Source organism: Bactrocera latifrons, unplaced genomic scaffold, assembly GCF_001853355.1.
Source record: "Bactrocera latifrons isolate USDA-ARS-PBARC rearing strain unplaced genomic scaffold, ASM185335v1 scaffold_170, whole genome shotgun sequence".
NCBI classification, from domain to species: domain Eukaryota; kingdom Metazoa; phylum Arthropoda; class Insecta; order Diptera; family Tephritidae; genus Bactrocera; species Bactrocera latifrons.
The window spans coordinates 73,260-99,285 of NW_017535186.1; the positions used below are offsets into that span (position 1 = coordinate 73,260).

The 26,026-nt window shown below is 36.8% G+C and overlaps 2 protein-coding genes across 3 annotated transcripts in view; one reads left to right on the forward strand and one right to left on the reverse strand.

Moving 5' to 3' along the window:
* The first annotated feature begins 1,444 nt into the window (after positions 1-1,444).
* On the forward strand, positions 1,445-17,512 carry LOC108966854 (protein scarlet). 2 transcript variants are annotated; one of them, XM_018929969.1, is made up of 7 exons: positions 1,445-2,177; positions 5,348-5,397; positions 6,721-6,857; positions 6,920-7,885; positions 8,191-8,432; positions 8,555-8,655; positions 17,438-17,512. In XM_018929969.1, exons 1-7 carry the CDS (start codon positions 1,636-1,638, stop codon positions 17,440-17,442), a joined length of 2,043 nt encoding a protein of 680 aa, XP_018785514.1. In that variant the 5' UTR covers positions 1,445-1,635; the 3' UTR covers positions 17,443-17,512. The 2 variants fall into 2 exon arrangements, with proteins under 2 accessions (XP_018785514.1, XP_018785513.1); XM_018929968.1 differs by lacking the exon at positions 17,438-17,512 and adding an exon at positions 10,315-10,869 and having other exon boundaries at positions 1,636-2,177.
* A 310-nt stretch (positions 17,513-17,822) lies between these two features.
* Positions 17,823-26,026, reverse strand: part of LOC108966823 — a 68,855-nt gene continuing 60,651 nt past the window's right edge. Inside the window, exons 23-27 of the mRNA XM_018929916.1 lie at positions 25,627-25,736; positions 22,356-22,525; positions 21,973-22,154; positions 21,650-21,774; positions 17,823-19,380 (exon numbers count right to left, since the gene is read on the reverse strand). Coding sequence (XP_018785461.1) covers positions 18,016-19,380; positions 21,650-21,774; positions 21,973-22,154; positions 22,356-22,525; positions 25,627-25,736 — 1,952 coding nt within the window. The 3' untranslated portion in view covers positions 17,823-18,015. The remainder of the gene's footprint in view (positions 19,381-21,649; positions 21,775-21,972; positions 22,155-22,355; positions 22,526-25,626; positions 25,737-26,026) is intronic.

Consider the following 26,026-nt stretch of genomic DNA (forward strand, 5'->3'; position numbering starts at 1 on the left):
GATGCCAGTCAACAATCATGGGAATGGAAGGAAAAATAGAGTCGAAATCAAAAACACCACGCCAAAGCAGCTCAAAAATGAAGTTGATGCCCATTGTTTTTTCGTTATTAATAGTTTGGTGCATCATGTATTTGTTCCAGAGGTGCAGGCGGTCAATAAGGAGTTATACTTGGTCGTGAAACGTGGTTGAAATGCATGCATAAGAGCATCCGTCGAAAACGGTCGGAATAATAGAAGAAAAATTGATGGATTTTTCACCATGATAATGCACCATCCCATCAAACCATGATTGTGACCAAGGCAAAAACACAACAAATAATGGCTAGGTAACTAACGAGCTAAAGGGAAAAAGCTACATCAGCGATTTCGCCGAAACCAAAATTGAAAAACTTGACATGCAATTATGTTGAAACCAAAAGTCTTTGAAATCAACGTATCAATAGCAATTTCAAAATAGCAGCGATATTTAAAAAAAAAAAAAATAGTAACTGGCATCCCTATTCCTATTTTCTTGGAAAATATCGCTGTAATTGTGGAACTGATATTGAAGTGATGGATGTCTGGGACCTTTGGGTTTCAACAAAACTCCAAGGCCCAATCGGTCTTCCTATTCCTAATATCGACAAGGCCAAAGCAAACTGAATGAGACTGTAAAAAAAAATATATATATATATATATAAGTGAAATACTTTGTAATATGGTACTTCTCAAGACAGCGATTAATTGCATTGCGCGAGCCGAGCTTTCGGTTGGATATTTAGCAGGCTCATCTGTCGACATAAAATCACTCTGTCGACGTTACTTATCGAGCGATTAGTACTTAATGGATCACTAATTCAAACAAGACTTGAGGCATAGTGTTGAAATTATCGTGTATGTTCCATTTACTTGCAATAACGGTTGCGTCCAGAGGCCATATTGCCCACTCCTTTGTCTAGTGCTTGGAGGAGTGGCCTTTGTATTTCGAGAAATGCATAATTTGTGTCAAAAGCTTTGGCTTTGTCTTCAGATAGCATTTATGACACCTAAAATTTAATAAAAGTGATCTCCTGTTAACTCCTTCCGTTTTATCATAATTAGGCCAGTTGCAGCCAACTTGGCGTTATGTTGAGTGGTTGAATGGTTCGAAAAGATCTGCTTAACACGCTGTCTGGCCTACACAGGTGAAAAGTGTGTACAAACAAAGATATATACCTATATAGCCATATAACAGTTAGAATACCACTCAGGCGTATCTTCATACTGTGGGATTAGGTGCTAGACGTGTGTTTACTGTTGAGCTTTAGCCCGAAGCAAACTACTCAAAGATACACACACACACACACCCTTACTACGGCTGCAAGCCAGTACAGTCGCATATGCACGTATATATTTAAATATGTTTTCCACAGATCCGTGTGCTTGCCTCACACGGTAAATAGGCAGCTTCGAAGAAACCCCACAATCAGTTGTTCGCCACGCGCGGTACCAAGCAAACACGCGAGCGCTGCCACTTCACATTTAACTACTGCAAATGAACACTTAACGGACAGAGTGCATGTGTACGTGTATGTGATTCTACTGTGAAAATAGTGCAAAGTGAAAGTGCGGCAAAAATAAGACAAAACCGATAAATCCCTTGAGGATACAATAAAAATGTCAACAGATAATCTCATCTCAATGGAGCAAACCCGCAGCGTTGATCCGCCACGCGCTGACTACGCGACGAACGGGAAAAACTTCCCCAACAGCAACAACAACAACACCATCCACATGGATGCTGCTGAGCAAATGGAATTGCAGGATGTTGTTGGTGTACCGAGCAACGGCAATAATAAGCACAGCAATGATAACAGGCGCGCCAGGAGCAGCAGTGTGAATGGCAATAGCGGCGCCGAGGGAAGTCCTGGCGCGAGTGGCGGGGGCAGTCGGATTGCCATCACCGACATTTCCACCACGCCGCCGCGCACCGCCTCCACGCGCAACAGTTCGGAGCGCAGTCTGCCGCTGCGCAGCTACAGCAAGTGGTCGCCCACGGAGCAGGGTGCCACGTTGGTGTGGCGCGACTTGTGCGTCTACACGACGGGCGAGCCGAATGGCGCGAGCGGTGGCGGCAGTTTGCACAAAATGAAGCGCATCATTAACAACTCGACAGGTGCGGTGCAGCCGGGCAATCTGATGGCGCTAATGGGTTCCAGGTGGGTGGACATGTGTATACGCCTATGTAACGGTCCTGTTTGTGTGCGTTAAGTGAGTGCACGTGTGTGTGTGTGTGTTTGGTTTGTGCAGCGCGCAATGAAGTACTCTTAACATGTCACAGGCGATTCGCACCTTCATCAAGATTGCTTTTTGCGGCTTTTCGACAACGGAAGCGTGCGCTTTATTCACCTCTGGCCTGGCTTGGCATGTGTGAATAGCAGAAAATAATTTTAATTTTCATGAAAATGGAAAAGTTCTAAAATTGTGTAATCCTTGAAATTTGAATTTTTGCTTTTGCTATCTCTGATCTCACACATCCACACTCACCACACACACTGTATGTGTGAATGTGCGAGATAAGAGTATTTGATAATCTAACTGGTTAGCCCTGAGATGTTTTCGCTGTTTGTTTGTTTTGCATCGAATTCCTCTAGACGGTCGTATTAGATTATGTAGAGTCAGTGAAGTGAAGAATTCAGCTTGCGCTTATGTTGATAAGCGTTTTGCGTGCAAATAGATTTGTAAATGCTGAAAGAAAAAGTGCAAATAAAAGTTATTTAATCTGCTGTAGTTTTGTGTAAAGTGAATTTAAAATGATCTACTCATATTTCTCTCAACGTGTATCGTTGGAACATGTGGTCGAAAGCGATAAAATATTTGCAGAGATTTCTTAAAATAATCTCGGTTTGAGAATATATTTTTAAAATGTTCGTTGTTTGAAATAAAGAAAAAAACTCTTCCTCTGTTTCCCCCAGCGGGTATTGCGTCAAATATTCTCATAGCTGGACGACATGATTTAGCCAGAGTAGCCGTTGCCTCTTAATTCACCGAACTATGCCAATGTCGCCATATATGTATGTATCTCGTACAGTTCATCGTTCCATCGAATACGATATTCGCGGTGGCCAAAGTTCAAAGAACCATAAAACCATCAATTGCCTACTTAAATCGAAGTAGCATCTGTTGGCGAAAGTTATTCTACATTGGATATCGGGTCCTTGTTCTTGGTGTTAATGATGGCTCCAATATAAGCGAAAAAATGGGAGTTAAGTTGCGAGTGCGACGACTGTCTGTTTGATGACAGGAGGTATTTTGTCTTTCCCTCGTTCAATAATAGGCGCGGTTGTTGATCCCAATGATATCAATACAATCGGCGTATGCCAGCTTAAAATAAAATCTAATTATCTTCTTAATCTTAATATCTTATAAAATATTGTGCCTTCTCCATTTAAATCTGCAACTCTAATTATTTTCTCTAGCAGCGGAAATCGTGTGTTAAGGAGTCCTTTGTCTGAAATCTCGTTAGGTATCGCCTCGGAGAGGTCCTTCCCGATCACGACTGAGCTTTTAGTATTGCTCAACGTCAGTTTACACAGCCGTATTAGTTTCGCGGCATAAAAGCAGCTGCATATCGTGCATCTTTTCACGAGTATTTTCCAAGATTTGGCGCATGGTGAATATCGGGTCAGTTGTTGTTACTTAATATGTGTAATTTCTAATTGTCAAATAACTCCACATGATGAAAGTTATTAATATCTAACCCGCGCTTTAAATAATGACTTGACCCACTAAAGATCAAATTTGACCCGAACTGGTCTGTCGGAACAGACTGATAAAAAATTTAAAAACACTGCTTCAAAAAAGTTGTGTTGGCATAACAGAGATATATTACTGAGCATCACAACAACTGGATCGCCTGAACACATTTTCATTAATGCTTGGGTTGTGGATCCATATATAAATAAATATATACTTATACATAATCGCAGAGAAACATTTCGCACCGCTGGCAAAGAACTCCCAACCACACATTAATTGCCAAAAAATCACATGAAACTCATGCAAACATTGTCATGCTAAAATTGTACCAATCTCGAAAACAAATTTTTATCGACTCCGAACTTAATCTAATTACCATAATAAATTAATCAATCAATTACATTTAAAATAATTTACATTTAATGTCATATATACAAGTATACATAGTTGTATACAAATTATGTTGTACCGTTAACCGTTACTGCCGTATTCTGTAAGAGAGTTTCTTGAGTTCACGCAATTTCCTTCGCCTTCTCCTTTGGCTTTGCATTCGTTGCACAAAATGCGGTCAAGTTTCGAATTACATCTGCACTACTTATTTATAGGGCTTCTCGTTGAGCAGCAAAAGAGCTGGCGATCAAACAAGAAGTCATTGGCTTTTTATACCGGAAAATAACTGTGATTATTTCGAGAATAGTATATACGATTAGGGTGAAGTTTTACAGCTCTAAACATTGATATCTCGAATACATTTAGAGCGGAATTAGTCGAGACGAATTTGTACTCATAAATTTTGTCAGAAATTAGAAATCAGAAATTTGAGGGTAAACAAATATGTTATGGATAGTTTCTTACTTTGCATGGACAGAACGTTAGGGTCGGAATAAGTCACGGCATCCTGATTCAAAAAGCTTAATTAAGGTGACATCAAATATATATTGCACAGATCTACAGTATGACGGGCGCCCGGATTTTGCTCTCATACTACGTCTCCTTTAGAAAAAAGTATTAAATGTCTAAGTCATGTCATACTATGAAACGTTTACACATTCAGTCCTACGTTAAATGGAGATAATTCTCTAAATGCCACAAACATAAGTTATTTTTTATTTATGTTCTAACCTTAGAGATAAGAGATAACGGTTGTGATAAGAGCTAAAAGCAGTTGAAAGCAACATAAAAATTAATTACCTTGAAAACATGAGTGATGCCAATGAACAGCGAACGAGTGCGCAGGCATGCAAATAAACTCGAACAACAGTTAGATAGTGAATATGCAACGCCTTTGTGGATGAACCGAAAAAGCCATGCTGCACGAGTGTAATTGTTGTCAAGTTCTCTTCAATGGCGAACGCCTCCCAGTGGGACAAATGTTCATGCAAATAAATAGAATGTGTTTTATTTACTTTTTGCATTCTACGATATGTCAGTGAATATACTTATATATGTATGGAAATATGTGCGTGTGTGGAGAGATTTACGTTTGCGGGTCAATGTATTCTAAGTTTTTCTATCTTTTTTTATTTACACACTTGTGTGTGCACATATAAACGGTAACTCACATTCTTCTCTAATTACAAATATACAATATATATGTGAATGTGGAAATATAATTTACTTACATTGACAGTGGCTCTGGTAAGACGACACTGATGTCAACACTCGCCTTCCGTCAACCAGGTTAGTAAATAAATATGCAACACATAGATTAACAATATACATGCATGCATGTGTATACGTACATTGTGAAATGTTTATGCATATGTCAAAATAATTCTTTTCATTAAGGGTGTCCTTTTTAGTAGTACTATTTAATAATAAGAAGATTTAATAGGAATGTTAATTAAGTTGTAAGCCCAAGATAACTTTTAAGAAGTTCTGATAAAATGGTGTGTCCAGATATTGTTATAAATGGTTATCCATTTCAAGTTCCCAACTTTTTAAAGAAGAAAACACAGAAACTGCAAATTTAATGGGAAATGTTTACTATCAATCGAAAGAACATTCTTTGGCATTTATTTTTTCATGTTGGCCGCGGCTACGTCTCAGATTATCCATCCGTTGGCGTAACTGGCGAATGGCAAGTTTGATGTTTCGCTCCAAGGCCTGAATTGAGGAGAGATTTTCTGCATAGACCTTACATTTTCCATACCTCTACAGGAAAAAGTCTAACGGAGGTATATCACACGATCTTGATGGCCGACACAAAACATAAAATTATCTGCTCACCGAATTTATTGATGAGATGTGTGCGCCGAAACCAAATGTCGCCAAGATCACGAACTTCAAATAGTCGGTTGTAATGGCTCGATAATGGTCGCCATAGGAGGTAGCGTTCTCACCGACATCATTTTTGAAGATACATACCCTTTTAACCAGAAATGTGTCATCTTTTTGAAACTTTTGAAACTTTTGAAACTTTTCAAAATCCCATATAGTGAAGTGATGTCGTTAGGAACGGTCGAGCGGTTTCGGTTTTAGCGCAGTCTAGATCAATCAAGATCTCAATTCGCCAAGTGGTTCCATACGTCAGTCCGAGTTGCTGCGAATCGACTACCAACGGTCTTCGTGCACACTCTCAGCTACGGCTGCTTTTCTTCACTACGTACTGGACGTGGTCTATTCGGTCGAATATTATTCCAGAATGAATGCTGGGTCTCAAAATGGGTGATGGTGTTGTAAATAGTACGTTCAGTAGACCGATAATGTTGACCATAATTTGCGCGAAACTCGCGAAACAAATTCTTTTCAGAACGTGAATTTTCGTAATAAAGTTGAACGATTTGTAAACGTTTTGTATTACATTTGCAGCAACCTCTACCATCAAACTTAGCGCAATAAAATTTTATTAGCGTATTAAAAAACAAGGACACCCTTAACGTTTAACCTTACCACTACACTCATTTAACTAACGCTGTGTACCTCGAATGTTCATGGCTATGCCTAAGATAACACTGATATCGTTATTTCCGTTTGCATTTATCTCACGCACGCTATCTTTAGCCGGCACCATTGTTCAGGGTGATATCTTGATAAACGGCCGTCGCATTGGCCCATTTATGCATCGCATCAGCGGCTATGTATATCAGGATGATTTATTTATCGACACTTTAACCGTACTGGAGCACATGACATTCATGGTGAGTAGGCGCAAATTTATTTACATTTCCGCTTTACCTATTGTTATCCCTATTTCATGCAGGCGCATCTCCGCTTGGATCGTCGTGTGAGTCGTCGGGAACGCAAGGAAATTATAAACGATCTATTGGAGCGCACCGGTCTTCTGTCCGTCGCATACACGCGCATCGGCTCCGGCGATGACAAGAAAATGTTGTCGGGTGGAGAGCGCAAGCGGCTGGCGTTCGCTGTCGAGCTGCTTAACGATCCGGTTATCTTGTTCTGTGACGAGCCCACCACCGGTCTGGATTCGTTTAGCGCTCAACAATTAGTGCAAACACTTTATGATCTGGCCAAAAAGGGCACCACCATATTGTGCACCATACATCAGCCCTCCAGTCAGCTCTTCGATATGTTCAACAATGTGCTACTTTTGGCCGATGGGCGTGTGGCCTTCACTGGTTCGCCACAAAATGCGCTGAACTTTTTCGCTGAGAACGGTTATCATTGTCCGGAGGCTTATAATCCGGCGGACTTCTTGATTGGCGTGTTGGCCACGGATCCGGGTTATGAACAGGCCTCTCAACGTTCCGCGCAGCATTTGTGCGATATGTTTGCGGTCAGCAACGCGGCTAAACAACGCGATATGCTGGTCAATCTGGAGATTCACATGGCGCAGACGGGTGACTATCCCTTCGACGTGGAGGTTGATACTTTTCGTTCGGCTGCTTGGTACAAGAAGTTCCATATGATTTGGTATCGCGCTTCGCTGTCGTTGATGCGCGATCCGACGGTGCAACGTATGCGATTTTTCCAAAAAATGGCTATGGCCGTTATTATAGGCGCATGTTTTGCCGGTACTATAACAGTCTCACAGCTGGGAGTGCAGGCCGTACAGGGTGCACTGTTCGTTATGATATCGGAAAATACCTATCATCCAATGTATTCCGTTTTGAATGTCTTCCCACAGGGATTCCCCCTATTTCTACGCGAAACACGTTCTGGAATGTATTCGACGGCACAATACTATGTGGCCAATATACTGGCGATGGTAAGTGAATTTAAACGTAATTTTAGGCAAGAGCTTTCACCAGGTTTGCGATTTTGAATTTAGTTAGCCTGCCTTCTAAAAGAGGTCTGACTTTTTGGAAGAAGCCCGACAAGAATGTGTCATTTGTTTTTGGAGGCGAGAAATAAATGATAAGAGAGGGTTATTAAATTATATACTATAAAAAACTTTTAGAGATATTTAAAGGAGTCACTGTTTATTTAAAAGTATTCCCTTTATAATGGAAACAATTTAATGATACAAAGAATTCATGTTTAGCGAATTGACTACCTTTCTATACATTCTAGCTACCTGGGATGATTATTGAGCCGCTGCTGTTCGTAATAATCTGTTATTGGATAACCGGTTTGCGTGCCACATTCTTCGCCTTCAGCATAACGGCCATATCAATCGTTCTGGTTATGAATGTTGCAACAGCCTGTGGCTGCTTCTTTTCCACAGCGTTCAATTCAGTTCCTTTGGCCATGGCTTATTTGGTGCCCGTCGATTACATTTTCATGATAACATCTGGAATTTTCATTAAAATTAGGTGAGTTGCTGTCAATGCCCAACATGCTCACTTGCCACACGAACACACATACATTTATTTGTGTTATATACCGGTATGCAAATAAATATTTAATGAGACGTGTGTTTGCGGTTAACTTGCAGCACTTTGCCAATGGCGTTTTATTGGACACAATTCCTGTCATGGATGTTATATGCAAATGAAGCGATGACGATTGCTCAATGGTCCGGCGTGCAAAATATCAGTGAGTATGAATGTATATATTAAAAAAGCTTTGTTTTGTTTTTAAATTAACACCAATGATGCTTGAGCGTATTCATATTTGCACTGAGTTATTGCCATCATATTTGCGCGACCTACATTTACATACTTTTTTTTGTTTCGTAATAGGGTGAGTATATATTTTAAGATTTTTTCGCAACAGTTTTGGAGATGAGTATTTTTTGAATATAATTATATGTTCATAGGAAAAAAGGAGAACGGATAATTCACTTTAACAAAATTTATAAATAAAAGAAAATAATTGAGTATATCAAGTTTTAAGTGTGGAACTAAAATATTACTGAGCTCTGCACCAACTTCTTATTTGCGAGAATAATTGGACTTTTAAACTAACGCAATTTTGATAAGTTGAACCTTGAAAGTTAATTAAAAATTTCGTAGAACAAGAAAAAAATTAACGTAATAGTTCCACCGAAGCTCTAATACCTTCACACTGACGTTTTTTATAGCAGTAGTATAAAGTATAAAAGATAGTATAAAAAGAGATCGATTAGTTTGTATGGCAGCTCTGTCTTATAGTGGTCCAATATCGGCAGTTTCAAGTAATAAGCAGTTTTTTGAAAAAAGAAGGCGTAACTTGTCTTACACCTTATGAAGCTAAGAGTTAGCCAAGTCCACATCCCTTTATTACACTTAGCTAAGTCCACAACTTTAGTGTACATTTGGGGTTACTGAACATTTTTTGAATCAATTACATTTTTCGAGATCAATGAACTTTTAGTTTACATTTAGCCAAGTCATTAACCTTTGTTTATACTTAGCCTGACCCTTTGAACTCACTGACTCTTTTGTTTACATTTTGTGGGATCAATGACGCCTTTGTTTACATTTTTGTTTACCCTTTATGTGGAATGTTTTCCCATTTAGCTAAATTATAGCAATTTATATGTTTTCGATTATTTTGTGGGCGTGGCCCGATTACACCCATTTGCAATACCGGCACTTTCAGATGCTAAGGAACATGTGCACCAAGTGTCATTAAATATATAAAATATATATTAAATATATAGCTGTACACATTCAATTACGGACTATCTTAATTTTGTTAAAATATTTTCCCAACTGACTTTATGAAAACACCCCACCCTAGTAATATTAATTTTAATCTATGCTTTTTCATCTATTTGAAGCGTCCTTCATTTATAACTTAATGATTACGCGCTTAGATAAGTTCTACTTTAAAGCAAAGTTTTATTTATTTAATGCTTTCCATATTTTCATGTTTCACTAACCTTAATTTTGCACTCGCTTTCCTCACTTCACTTCCTTTGCCGCTTGTATAAAAGTCTGCGGCCATACTTTCATCTTAAATTTCATTAATTTCAACGTGTTTACGTATTTTTTCTTTGCCTTACCATGTATTCGGCGCGAGTCTACCTTTTCTGCCTCACATTTCCTTAGTCGCCACTGGCCTACTTAGCTACGCTTGTAACGGCCATTGGCTCGGCGTATTCTTGCCAATTTAAAATTTACTTAAGCTGCTTTGCCTTATTTGCATATAAGCGTTCGCACTCCCACAATCTTACAGCGTCCCTATATTTTTTAATGGTAATTAATTTCCTGTATCATATTTTTTTTGGTTTCACTCATTCCACGAATGTTTTCTTAACCTGTTTTGCAGCCTGCTTCGAGGAGAGCGAGAACCTGCCGTGCTTCCACACGGGTCAGGATGTGCTGGACAAATACAGTTTTAATGAGTCGAACCTCTACCGAAATTTGCTGGCGATTGTGGCTATTTACTTTGGCTTCCACATTTTGGGATACTACTTTCTGTGGCGTCGTGCTAAGAAGATTTAAGATTTAATGGAGTGTCAACCGTCCAAAGCTGCGTCGTGGCGACGCCGCAGGTCAAAGCTGAACGCAAGGCTTTTTTGATGTGGGCGCGTGGATTTTTATCTGCGTGTGTTTTGTTAAATGAATTTCATCCCTTCTATTTTATTATTAGGAATCACATATTCGCTACAATAATACTTTTACATTTATATTTTGCGCGAGAACTGCCTCCAATATGCTTATTTAAATGAGATTTATTGCCATCCAAGGTGCATTTTATCTTCTCTACACATTTATGGTTTGGCGGTTTTATTTGTATTCACTTCGTTAAGTTCATGAAGAGGGTCAAACCAATTTGGAAATTATGAAGATGAATAAACAAAACATTGAATTCACATTTAAATAACTTTGGGTTTAATTATCTAAAACGACGGTACTGCAAGAAGATGGGTGTTTGTTTAGTCCACAAAAACAACTTACGGGGGAAACTGCCAGAAAACTAATGAATTAAGAGGGAAAGTATCAGATAGTTACGCTATTCTACGCATGTTGGAGATCTAAGGGCTACAGAGTTGAGAGTTATATATTCCAGTTTAAGGATTCTATAAGAAAGTTGCAGAAGATATAAGTAAAATTGTTTGACTCTGCCAAAGGCATTTAATTCATTTTTGGCAATATTATTGGTAAAAACAATTCTTTCTGGTGCCTGAAAAATCCAACAGTTTTATTTTAGATAAGGCTCAAACTACTTGGCTGTCTTTTAGTCGCGCTAATACATCTGGATATTTGAGGAAATGAGTTCGATCTTATGTTTATTTGCTTTAATCTCGGAAGTGTTAAAATGGTTCTATATCATCTCTTTCCAAGCAACTTCCAATATTTATAATCTCATCACGATTTCACTGTGATAAACACAAAACTAGTTTTGCTACCCTGCTACCGTAGTGGATAGTTATTTCTCTGATGAGGCAGCGTTCCGGTTCTGCTTGAAAACCGATGAACTACAGACCACTGGACACCTTGACCCAATGGTAAAAATTTTATTGGACATCTCTTACAACAATTCCTTTACATGAATACTATCTCAACAAATATACATATGGAGAAAAGACAATCAAAGTGTGCGAGGATTCCGGAGCGTCTTGGCACGCAATTATTATCTAGAAAAACTGCTTCTCTGAAACCGATAGTATTTTTTGATGCAACAGAAATGCTGATGGGAGCCGCTGAGTGAACACTCTCAAGCTGCTTAGAAAAGAATGTCACCAGGACCCTGGTTTTCATTCAACATTAAACCAGCTTGTATCGCTACAGAACACCGATGACCAAGCCGTTGAGAATAATTGTATCAATGTCGGTTATTTCATACTTTGCTCTTCTAGTCACATTAAACTACCTTTTATTAAATTTCAGTTTCTTTATTCATTTGTAAATATTTTCCATTTTTAATTAACAGCACATTTAGCCTTAAAATTTAAAATTCTCTCATATATAATAGTACTTAACATTTAATAAACATTATTGCACAGACATTTATTTAAATTGTATGATACAAATATAGATAACTTTTCATATGAGTTTCAATATTTTCCTTGTATTCTGCACTTAAAATACATAAACATATACACCAATATAACAGAATTATATACATACAGCTATATTTACATACAAATACTATTCACATTATTCTGTGAATTTGTCTTAAATATTCGTTTATGCAAACTTTCACTTTCACTTGTGTGTCTGCCATATTATATGCCATGTATGAAAAGTTATTGAAATCCCAAAAAAAGTCTCTAAAAATATTTTGTGTTAATAAAAACGTAATTAATTATTTGTTAAAAGCGCAAATGCGAAATTAATTGCTTTGAGAGTCCTCAACAAATTGTTTTGGTATTTAGATTATTAATTGTTAAGCATTTAAGCTATGCTAAAAATGTGACAGTCATTCGTGTGGAGATTTTCCGAAAATGCACTGGAAATACATTTTATTTATATAGTAGAAATATACATGCATACATACATATATACAAATGTGCACATATAATGGAAAAAGCGTGAAATTCTCGGTTGCAAATCTCAGTGACTAAACATTCATTTCCAGCACATACGAGTAAGTACATACATGCACACTTCATATGCACATATGTTTGTCCATCAGACCAGACATCGTTTGCCGGCAAAGTCACTGTGTCCGTTATTCATTTCAATTAGTTTATAAAACATAAATTAAATTCCATTAGCAGCTGGTCACAACTCATGGACACTTTAGCAGTAACAATACCTAAATCAGCAGGCACTCGGCTTGAATCTGATGCTGTCTGCGAGCACATAACTCTGCTGATTGAGATGATTGATCGCCACCAAAAAAAGTGGAAGTGTTGTTAGGCGATTGAGTACCAAATAAAGTGAGCCTAACTCTCTAAAGTCTAAATGTTTTTTTACTTTAGAGTATATGAGCCACCATAATTTCCAGTGATACATCTTTCAGAAGAAAGCTTAATAATATATAAGGACTGATCTCAATGGAATAATCGTCTCACAAAAAGAAATAATTCTGACTGTCAAATAATAGACAAATAATTTGCAATAATATAATATTGCGATTATAAATTGAGATGTAAGTTATCTTGTCCTTCAAGTTGGATCAAATTGAACACGGTGTGCAATCAAATGTAAAATCGGTTCAGTAGTTAAGCGTCCATCGTGATTTAATATATGTGACCTGGTCTACGGAAAGGGGGCAAAGGTGTCAAAGAATCCAAAAAATCAGTTTTCACTTTTTAGTTGATTCGGATGGAAGATGAGATTTTTAACAGCTGTTTCCCAGAAAACTAGTTTTCGCACGTTAGCTCCCTTTTCATAGACCAGGTCACATATAATGATGTATATGTCGAGTTTTAGTCGTGGAAAAGCCGATCAGTCAATGCTATAGTTCTGCACTACAGATTTCCTAACTGTCTTGAATTAGTGTGAAATATATGTAGAACAACGAAGCAGAGGCAGTCTCTGTAAATTTCCTTTTCTACTTGACTTAATAGATTAAACGTAGGATGCGTCAGCTTTGATCTAACATAAAAGAGGTGGTGTAATAAAATCTATAAGCATTGATAACCTGTTTGATCCTAAGAAATTCCAAATATAATTAAACAATTTCAGAGGCTTCTTTCAGACAATTAATAGAAAATAGAAAGAGTATTCACTTAAATTGTTTGCGTATAATTTTGTTTGACTTTACATTGAGGCAATTTATGTTATTCTCGCATTCGCAAATGTAGATATATATATATATATGCAACTGGTACATAGATACAATCACAGTAAGACATTGGGTATTTTAGACATATTTTTTCTATTTTAGGTGCTTTTTGTACATTTATGCTTCGATAGCGCTTTGTTGGTTTTAATTTTTTTTTTTTGTTTTTTTTTTGTTGGTGTATTTTACAACACTGCTTACCAGTAATTACATTTACATAAATTTATTTGCATAAATTATTTTAATAAATAACTTTTGGTTTTTCGGTTAAAACTTGAATTTGCATAATTCGCAATTAATTTGATCAATCAATTCATGGTTTCGTAAATAAAATAGTATAATAACATTCAACCAAAGCCAAGCGATAAATGTATAAATAAATGATGAGTAGACTGTGCGACAGTAAATAACTAGAACTTTAGCGCCAAATACAGTAAAAGAACACACGTATGATGAAATGCATAAGGTTTTTAAAAGTTATATATGTATATATAATAGTTATACAGGACAATGGTTAGACATAGAACGATCAAATTTTTTTCATCACAAGATCCTAATACAATACATACCTACAACGTAATATAGTTATAGCTAAAATGTTCGTAATAAAAATAATGCTACATAGAATTCCCGGTTCTTTTTTAAATTAATATTTTTTTTAATGTAAGAACAACTTTATCTTAAAATAAAATGAGACATTTATTCCGTTTTAAAGCTAAGTTAACATTTCTCTTTATTGTTCTAGAGTTAAGAAATTATATGTACTTGTAAATTTGAAAGAATCGATTATTTTGTTTCGGATATTTATCGAATGTTTATTTATTATTTTGGAAAAATTTTAATTTGGCGTTTCGGAGTTACTACTGTGTTCAAAAATTAAGGTGAAGTGATTGTCGTGGTATGATCCACTATCAATTCCTTCGGCTATGGTCACACCATCATCAAAGAATATTGGCTCTTTGCGACTGTCTTGCCAAAAACTCGACTCTTATTATTGCGCAACCAGCGTATTCATCTGATTCGGTTTCATGTAACTTCTAGCTATTCAGCAAACTCAAAGACTAATGCGTGGATATCATTTTGATACGTTATTAAAGGCTATACCGGACCTGTGCGAGGAGTTGGTGGTAGAACTTCGTCGACAAAATGTTACGTTTATGTTAGACAAGTGCAAAGGTCCTCAAAGCAAAGTTGAAGGTTAAATCTTATTCTGTCCAGCATTTTAGAAAAATTCATTTAGAAGAGCATTCTCAATTTTGATCACTATTAAAGATTCAACAACCCAAAATAAACGATACACACAGATATATAAGTACTTAACGTAACTACAAGTATTTGCTTCACGCACAGTGTACTCACTCATTGAAGATTAGTTGCATAAAAGAATTTCTATTTTCACATCATAATAAATGGGGTGTGAATGCATGTGGTTGTAAATAAATGCAATAATCGAGTATATAAAATTTGAATAATTCGCATAACATGTGTGTTTTTATGTTTGTAAGTATATGTAATAATTTGTAATTTATTTTGTACACATTCAATTTTGCTAAACTTATTTGCACGCACAATGCTATTTGTATGTATGTGATAAACTTAGATATAATCGTATGTATGAATTGTTTATATGTATATGTGTTTGTTTCTAGTGGAAATGAACGTTACGTGTCTCGTATACAGCCAAAAATTGACAGAGTTGCTTTTTTTCATATTATTATTCACTTAAATTTGCCTAAAAAGAGCTTAGCTGCCTTAACAAGTTTACATTTAGTTTTAAATATTTACCGCTTATACTTATTTAGCACACATACAAGCGCAGAGTAATATTTATAAATGCTTAAGTACTTAATTATTATAGATTTATTTCAATTAAATAGCTTTTGTATGCATTTTTAATTCGAACGATTCTTAATACTTTGGAACAATGATTTTCAATCATTCTAATAACAACAACAACAATAAATAAGTACTCAAAAATCACAAAAACACTGATTAACTGCAATTAACAAATTTATACATGCATGTATGTACATATATTCGTAGCCAATATTTTACTATATGTATAATTCTAAGCCTTTTCATTAGGGCCCTAGCATTAAAAAGCTAATTTATGGCTGGGCTTTCTATTGTAATGAAATTAACTGTATCCAAATCGAAAACAAATAATTAAACTATTCAAATTGAGGGCGTTCATTTTGTTGCTAATCAATATAATTTTAACTATTTTTGAACAGGAAAGCTGATATTTTTTATTTCCCTTCGAATCGTTGGTATTTTTCTCCAAGCAATTTTATTTACTTCTTAAAGCTTAGGTTTTACGGTTTTGCAAATTCATGGTGTGTTTGAAACCATTTTACGTATTATTCAGTATATATACATAAGTATATAATATTTACAGTTAATTTTTTTTTTAATTTTTAATTTTTAATGAAAATAATATATTTTTCAACATGTTATGTAATATTATTCGATAACAAAATTATGAACTTTTGTGGCATATGCTAGTTATATATTTACATATACAGAGGTTGTCATTCAGGACAAAATTTATTTTCAAAGAAGCACCTTTAGCTCTATACATATGTATATATTTCGATGTGCTGCACCTATAACTCTTAGGAACCTCAACTATCCTCTTATTAACCATTATGAAATAAGCCTCGTTGAAAATAAATCGCGTGGTATTTGAAAAATAATCCATGAAATTATGAAATCCAATTTGGTAAGTTTTAAGATTCTGAAAATTTACACTTTGACTGAAGTGAGTATATTAAGAACATTCATATGCTGAGATCGGGAGACTGAAGAGATAAATATTGCATAGAATAGAGTGCACGATAAAGCAGTGGTCCTTACATACAACCTATCCTCTTCAAAAAGATTTTATTAGGAACTAAGTAATCTTGCCTTTACTCTTAGCTGAATTATTTCTTATACTATTTAAAGAACAATTATATTTCAGTCATACTTTGTTATTTAAATCGGTCCAGTTTAAACAAATATGTTGTAATGACCATTGAAATCAAAAACATGTTATGAATAATCAATGAAAACCAATTCGATAACATTTCGGTTACTTAAGACTTAAACCTTAAAGGAAGTGAATAAGTTAAGAACTTTCTTCGTCAAGTATACTTAGTAGTAGCTCTCATAACCTACCCTTTATTCTACATTTATTTCTATATTTCTAATCCTTAAAGCAACCAGATTTTACTTTTAAATCAGAATTTCAACTTTAACAGATCAATCAAGCGATTACAAAAAATTGGATAAATTCGGGTTAACAGTTTTCTTGTAACAAAAAAAAAATATAGTTAATTTTTGTAAAATGTTTGTCCAAGACAAATGGAGAAAGATGTATGAATCCTCTGGTGAAATATCTCTTGTTGTTAAATAAGTAGCAAGGCGCTTACGTCTTGAGTGTAATGCCACTTTATCACCCATACCTTAAGGATGTTGCTAACTTCGTCAATTTTGGCCCAAATGTAAACACCGAAACCAAAACCAATATTGATAGCCAATGTAGAATGATTTTTAATGAAACTGTGGAACAAAGCCTGCTTTCAGTATAGTAAGAGGTAGAATTCTCCTTAAAAATCATAGACGATCTCGTAGGTAATTAGTTAACCAATAAATGAAAATAATGAAAACTCATATTAAGTAAAGTAATATAAAAAAGAGTAACTTACAGCTTTACCCAATCACTGAATTGCAGGATAAGGCTTGTTAAAGTTAACTCCCGGAAGTACAATCGGCCTATTGTTGGCCACCTGTGGTCTGGCGCTCCTGCACATCCTTTTTCACTCAACCAGCCAGAAACTTGCAGCTTGCTTTTATTTACATACATCATACAACTACTATACACAAACATAAATCGGAGGCAGAGCATGGCGTAATTCAGAGATCTCTAGTAAACTATGTACTAGGGCGGAAGAACAATGACCTAACACCAAGTATGTATGCATGTATAGTTAGTATGTTTGACATCCTACTCAACTAATGTACCTGCACTTTTCCCTTTGCAATTTGATTCGTTTGTTCATTATATATACAAGATCGTTAATTAGACTACTTACTTAAATAGCTTTATACATACTCTACTCTTCTACTTCTACTTAACAGTATTTAAACCTCTCTTTCTCTGTACACGAGCTTCAACAAATACTTTTACAATAATTACATTTTAAATGCTAACTTGGGATAATTTACAGCAAATAACAGTAAACTTGCAATTTGATATATTATTTCCACCGCTTCAACACCCTACATCGCAGTAGCACACTTCGGGGAGGTTTAGGTACTCACGTCTTGCAGCATATAGGCAATTGTGCTGTCGGCGGCCGTGTTGCTGCTCTCGCTGCTGGAGCTGGCGCCGTCGCTGCTGGTGCTGCTGCTCCCGCTGCTGCTGAACTCGATCATGCTGCGGCTGTTTGGCAGCACGAACACTTCGCTGCCGGTCAAACCGATGGGGCTCATCGACTGCGAACTTCTGATGGGACTGCGATGTGTATCGACGCGCTGACGACTCGGCAAGTCTTGTGGACGCTGTTGCGGGCCATTATGCATCGATTGCTTGTCTTTCGTTGAGTTTTCGGCGCTTCTATGTGCGCTGCCATTTGTCCACTGAGTATTGTTGGGAGCGCCGATTGCTTTTGTTGCTGGCGTTGTCAAGACAGAAGTAATGCATTCGTCAAAACTGCGCAGCCGCGTTGACGTGGCGATCGTTGTAATCGAATTGCGTTGTCGGCAGGCAAGTGTTTCGGTTCGGAATGTGACAATGGTCTCCTTTTTCAGCTGCTGCATTTTGGCATCGTTTGGTCTGAGATTCAATTGCTGCTTATTGCTGAGATCCGACAGACTTATGTTGTTTTTCAGTAGAATTTGTAGATTTTCAATGGAGTCCTTGAGTGGCGCCTTGTCGCTGTCATCTTTATATTCCTCTTTCAGTTCGTCGACGTAGGTGCGAGGCTGGCTATTGCCGCGTCCAGTTGACGAGTTCCCAGGCGTGGTGGTATTCAGGGAGCCGCTCCCCAAATTGCCATCCGTAGAGTTGTCCACAGATGAGGAGGCAGTCTTGGCGATTGCGGGCATTACGGCTATTGTGACCACACTGGAACTGCTTGACATGGTGGGCGTGAGTGCTGACGTCGAGCTGGTTGTAGTGCCGAAGGAAGATGATATGTTGTGTTGACGGCAGAGTGACTTGCGGCGCTGCGCCGTCGCACTCTGCATGTATGAGTTCAACTCCGAGTCGGGTGAAAGATCGTCGTCAGAGTCGATACTGTTCTTATTGTGCTGACTTTGTAGTATGCTGGGTGGTTCAGCCGTTTCGTTGGGCTCTTGCGTTGTGGGTAGCAGTTCCGGCTTTTTATCAACGAGCTCGATGTTACTTGCTGTAGTTTTCTCTTCTTGAGGCGAGGTAATTGGTAGATTAGTTGTTGTTTCAATGAGTTTTTTGTTGTCTTCGATACTTTCAGCTTTGGTCTCGCTCAGCGACGTCGGTGTATTGAAATTACCCGTTGTGACTTCCGGTATTTGCGTCGACTTTCCTTTTAGAAAATATGTAATCATGGAGCCTTTACCTTTTACATTGACGCTGCCACGACAGGTGAGCTCAAAGCCACGTCCAACCAATATCTGATACATTTCTTGTGTCACCTGCATCAAAAGTGAGGGGGAGAGCGGCGAAATAACATGAAATATGAAAGTGTGGAAATTGTGTAAATGTGTTGAAAAGTTGATTGGAAAAGCAGCAAAGCGCACAAATCTTTCTTATATTAGCTCAACAACAATATAAAGAAAATGTTGGCATTGTTGTTATAAACATGTCTGTCATACATCCTTGGTCCTCTGATGAAATAAATAAGTAAGAGGAAGTGAATGAGTTAACTTCGCTGGGAGTAAATTCAGCCACGCGGGAAAACAATAACTGTCGCAGATGTTGAAATAAAGCAAAAGTTTCATGCGTAAATAACTAATATAACTTGTTGACTATATTGGATTGGCTCTGTCAACACAAATAGAAACAAAAATGTAGCAGTACTTTAAATATAAAAAAGTATGTAAGCACCGTGTGAGGTTGTTTTCCTTAAAGCAATGCGTTCCTAGTTAGTTGCAATATGCTCTCTATGGGGAGTAATTTAATGATTACTTTAGTTTATAGGAACAAAGTCCGACATAATATGTGTTGCCTGACCTCGCAACTTAATAATTTGGGACACTCATAAGTCTATCATAGAAAGTGGTGAATAAAGAAGTCTAGTATAATTCGCAAATTAGAGGAATGAAAAGCAGGGAATATTGTTTATCGTTTGTTGAGTCCTGCACCTGAAATTGAAACACAAGCTTCAGTGAATATATATGGAGGTTAGGAAGTTTCGAAAATACTTTCAACAAATCAGACAATATCTATAAAATTATTTAATCGTTTTTTATTGTTTAAAGAAAGCAAATTTAAGAGCGTTGTAAGCATTACCAAGTATTTTCACAGTTGAAATCAAATACAATGAGCCATATTGTCGGGCTAATTATTGTTCCTAAAAACAAAGTTGACTTCACTATTCCATATGTATTTCCCTAATTATTCGTAGGTGCATTAGCTTATTTATGAGGGCCGTTTTTTACAGGACGAGTCCCAAACCCAGCGCACAACCCTGGGGATAGATATTCGCCTAAAGTCGTGAGCTGCTTGAGCTTCATTTAAAATAATCGTTTCTTGCCACTCCCAAATGAATGGCTCTCAGAGAACTTTTCCTCACTTTCCTACACTTGTAGAGTCCCTAGAACTGATCTAGATGCCCAATCGATGACGAGTAACAATTACCAATCTGAAGAAAAACAAAGCGATGAGGTACACAATTTTGTCCTTAACATCCGCGCTGTTATTTCTGATAGAAGTATATACGCACCATATATATATATATATATATGTACATACATATGTGCGAAAAATATAAATGCATATTTTTTTAACTTAACCAAGAAGTTCTCTGACTGCAGACCACAACAAACTCACTTTATGGGTGGCAATTAAATATGTTTGTTAAGTCTTTGTTTGCATATATTCCTTCCCTTTCTATTCATTCACTTGTATTGCCACAACATATTGGATAAAATTATTATCTCCAATTGATATCACAATCGACAAGAGCATTTGCCTTTTTATTATTTTGCCTTATAAAAGCAATAACTCGGAACGCAGAGTTGAGGATTTATTTGGCGAAAAGGCAAAGCTAACTGAAAGTAAAGGCGATGAGCTTTCAGTTGAGTTAAATATTTTTTATTAGTATAAGGCGTTATAGGAAAGTTCGTCTGCATTTTCTTTGAAGGAATAATATATATGGTAAGTGAAAAAGGAGGATTTGTCCTTAACGAACTCATTTTGTAATCAAAAATCTAAACCTGTAAGGTGAGTTGAGATGAATTTTCAAAGTTGAATGCTTCAATTCCATTTAATACGTACGCCTATGTCAGACAAAATATATCAATTACGAACTATTTGCTGAAGGCTTCTTCGTGTTAGTTAGTTAAAGTTTGATCCCAAAATACTTTGCTTCGATCACAACAATATCAGTAGTAATAGAGTCATAAGTGACGAGGAAAACCAAAAAGCTGAGAAAAGTAATAATCGAAAAATATCAAAATATGCGTGGCTGAAGATTATTTAAAAAAGCGCGCATCGTTAACGCTATGTAAGCAATTGGGCTGGTTAACCCTAAGCTAGTAATATACATACATGTAAGTTAGGATAATATTCAGTAATATAAGTATAGTAAATATAAATTTCTTGTATTGCTTGGGACTAAAATCTCTTAATATTGCTTTTGTGTGACCTTTATCTTTAAAGGTGACAAAATTCACTTCTATTTATACAAATTATATATTTACACATTCCTTTCGATAGCTGAAATTCTTTCGATTTAATTACCTGTATATGATCCGGTAACCCAGTGGAGTCCATGCGCGATGCCACATTAACTGCATTACCCCAAATATCGTATTGTGGTTTACGTGCGCCAATAACACCAGCAACAACTGGACCGATATTGATACCTAATCGGAAGACAATAAAATATGTTCACAAAAAGTTAGGTTTGTACTTGAAGTTATTTTTATAATATTATACACATTTGTTTCTATACATTGTGTAAAACATAGCATTTTTACTTTTAATAAATATTATATACATATGTATATATTTTTNTATTTTTATTTATTTTATATATATAAATAGTTTGTAATCTTTCTTACCAATTCGCAATCGGAAGTTGTTGAATGAGTGCGTGTTGACCTCTTCGATTTTGTCGAATAACTGCAGCGCATACTCCGCCATAGCGGTAACATGAGCGAAGTTCACTTGATCACAGGTGTTCGCCGTTAAACCAGACGCAGCCATGTAGGTTGCGCCCGTACTCTTGATCTTTTCAATATATCTGGGAAGAAAACATAAAAAATGTTTTTTATAATTTATTCAGGTAAGTTTTTTTTAAATAATTTCATACTTGATGTGCGCTTCAAGGATTAACCGCAAAACTTTCGTATTACATGCAAAAAGTTAATTTACACAAAATTTACGCACACAAGCAAACACGTATATATGTTTGTGCGAGTATAATTCTGCGCTTAAAACTCACCGAAAACGCTCCTCGCTGAGCAGTTCATCGAAATCGGCGATAATCTCGTTGAGCAAACGCAAACACTCCACGCCCTCATTATTGCCTTCCAGTTCTACGTAGAACTCCGAAAAATTCGGAATAGAGGCAAATAATATACACACACTATCGCACTGCTCGTGATAGAGATCCTGCATGTGCGTTGCATGGGTGTGGCCAATAGTGACAGCCGGTGTGGACATAGTGTGGTAATGTTAACGGTCCATCAGTGCAGGCAACCGCACATAATACAGAATATGTTGCGCGTAACGAATATAACAGTGCAGTTGTTGTGGATTATTCGGCATTTGTTGGCGTTAGTGGCGTTCATTGAATGGCAGCCAAGTGTTGATTGTTGATTTAGTGGTCGCAACGGCGGTGATGGAGGTGAAGTTGGCAGTGTTGTAGGGCCATATATACCACACACATGCACAGCGATTGACAATTGTTTGTTTGCCAGGGCGGGGGGGTAAAATATAAATGAAATAATATTAGTATTTATTGTGTGCAGTGGCGGAGTGACAGTTATGCCTGAACAATTCGTCTGTGTCTGGCTTTTATACTATTGTGCAAATAGAACCATATAGTATGCTCTCTCCTATGGCAATGAAATTACAATAATACCAGGAAGATGTAATCGGTAGTTTAACTTTGATTATTTGTTGGAGAACGCCGGAAATGAAATGGAAATTGATGCAACCATGCTGTGTGGATTTAGGCAGTATTAAATTAAAAGATACATACTTTTTTGGAAACATTGCAAAGGAAAAGCCTTTGAAAGACTCGCGTGAGCACCTTCAAGACTATATACAATGAAGATTCATGAACATAAAAGTTCTTTTATAATCTGTAAGTAATAATATTTGCATTGGAATTTTTCTAATATTGATTTTATAGAAATGAATTAAATATTGATGCCAATAACTAAAGTCGTAAGTTATTATGCTCTCGCAACATGTTGGCCCAGAATATAAATGTTTTGGAACACTTTAAACTAATTGATATAGATATAGGGTTTCATAGGAATTAGGATGCTTTAATTAAAATTTTTTTCTTTATTTTAAAAAAAGAGGAACTTCCGGAAATTTTTAGCCCTTATTTTAACTTTAAGTGCTTTAATACCTATATTGATTAGTTTAAATAGTTACAAAACTATTTCACTCTTTATAAGTGTAAAGCCCAGCGTAGGTGGCATAAATTCAAAAGAATAGTGTTGCTGGCGACTTTAGATATCCGAAATGTCTTTAGCAGCGCTGGATGGGTGGATATGACCGACGCTCTAGAAAAAAGCTTTAAAGTCCCCGACTACGTCAGACCTGTGCCGAGGTGCTACCTTAGTAATAGAAAACTGCAACGCCAAACAAAAGAAGGATCATGACAGATAGCGGTCACGACAAGTGCAGCACAAGGATCTATTCTAGGCCCTAACTTATGGAAAGTTAGCTAAGACGCTTAGTATAGCGAAATATCTCGAAATGCCAGACGAATCGTACTTAAATGGTACGGATGACATTGCATCAGTAATTACAGGACGAGACACAGAAGAAGCGTGACCGCGGACCTCAAAGTTGCATCAGCCTAACGAAGAGTGTTAGATGATGCATTATTAGTTATAAGTGGTAGTGGACCAATTGACCTTCTGGCATATGAAAGAAAAAAGCTGTGGGAGCTACAGAAAACATACGATAATACAAACGAGCAAATAAAAAAAGATACAATAAGAATATTGCAACTTAGATAGAAAGTCTCAGCAGGTGGACGGTCAGTCTAATAAAAGACCTAAACTTATGGACAAGCCGTCAATTCGGAGAAGCCGACTTTTACACAACTCGGCTGCTATCCGGTCACGGATAATTCCAAAAGTACCTCCGCTTATACAACGATGCTACAGAAGATGAAGCTGAACACATATTTTTTAAATATGTACGATGGCAACGAGAGCACACCGCCATAGAAGACCTGATTGACCCAATAAACGCGGAAAATTTAATCCGCGTCCTGCTGGTGAAAGAAGCAAACTGGGAGATTATCAAGAAATTCGCAGCAATCTTGCTACGCAGCAAAAAGCGGAGCCAAGACGCAAGTATGCAGATGTAAGTCTCTCAATGAGAAAAATGGGATGCCACCCTGAAGCAATGCAAATGTGGTACTAGGGTGGGCGACGGTTCCTTAGGCCGTTCCCACGACAGTCGGGTCTACGTAACCGGAACGGACCCGGACTTCTATCCGGTCAACTCATCAGAATTCTAACGCTACAACAACAACGACAACGGTTCCTTAGAGGGGGGTTTTTAGTGACCTGAAAGTGACACATGCCGTAACTGTGACGACAGCACTGACGATGCGGAAGACATCACTAAATCAATGCATCAGATGTATTAAATTTCCAAACCAAGATGGGACGAAAGGACTTCATAGAATCTGATATAATATTAAACAATGGGTTCCAAATTATTTTACTTTACAGTACATAAATGGAGCCTCAGTGAAGAAATCGGAAAAACACTGTTCACAAATAGTGCGACCTCTTACACAAAAATTATTGTAATGGGATAAAAAATCTTCAAACTTCCAGATATCAACATGTCATTAATATGACCCACAGATTGACAGATGTCGTATGTCTCATTTCGAAATGAAAACATCTATCAATCTGTGAGTCATATTAATGATAGCATATTTTAGAATATTGTCTAGATATAATTCGTCCAGCTTTGATCTTTGTAAACTGCGAGAGTGTAAAATGTGTGGTGATTCGCTAAGAGCGAATTTGTTTATGGTAAGGAAATAATGTTGATGCGGACGACAAGAAGGAGATTCTGATTGAAGAACGAATTATTTCAAAACCGTTTTTCAGCTGTGTGACGAGCAATTTGAAGTTTGAAATAAGCGTATATTATTCTGCCTAGCCATCTAAAATCGAAGCCTTTCTGATTATGTGTATTTAACAAAATATTCGTAACCCATAAGCCGTTTTAACTTAGTCAGAAATATATGTGAAATATTGTTATTTTCTACACTGAACTTAGAGATAGCTTACTCTGCATTTTCACCAAATTTTTTTTTTTATAAAAATCTCGCATCACCTTGTCTATTTCCGACGAACTCACTTCAATTTACGCAAATTTATTGTGCCCAAAGATACAATTTCTACATAAATGCATAGTTTTGGTTATAGGGAAATGTCATTGTGGTGATCAAAAAGGTTAAAAATATGAATACATGAATACTGTGTGTGTATGCAAGTACTTACGTCGATATTTTTATCCCGACTCAGAAAATGTTCCGCCACATGCACAGGCAATATATTCTCCAGCAGCTTGCGATTGTACGCCTGCAGATGTTCCATATCCTCTTTCTCCTCTAAACAGCGCGCAGATTGTAACAACACCACCGGCGGGTACATGGTTTCCAAACCGACAACGAAGCATAAGAAAGAAATTTGAAGAAAAATATGAATGGAAATATTTTTGCGCAAATATGAGCGATGGCAGAAAAATCGTATAAATAAATATCAACGGAGAAATGTAATGCTGAAATGCGAACCGCTGCACAATATTCGCACATTTGTACTATGTATGTTTGCGTGTGTGTATGAGTTTGCATGACTGACGCTGTTGCTTGGCTGCATCAGCATTTAAATATTGCGGCAA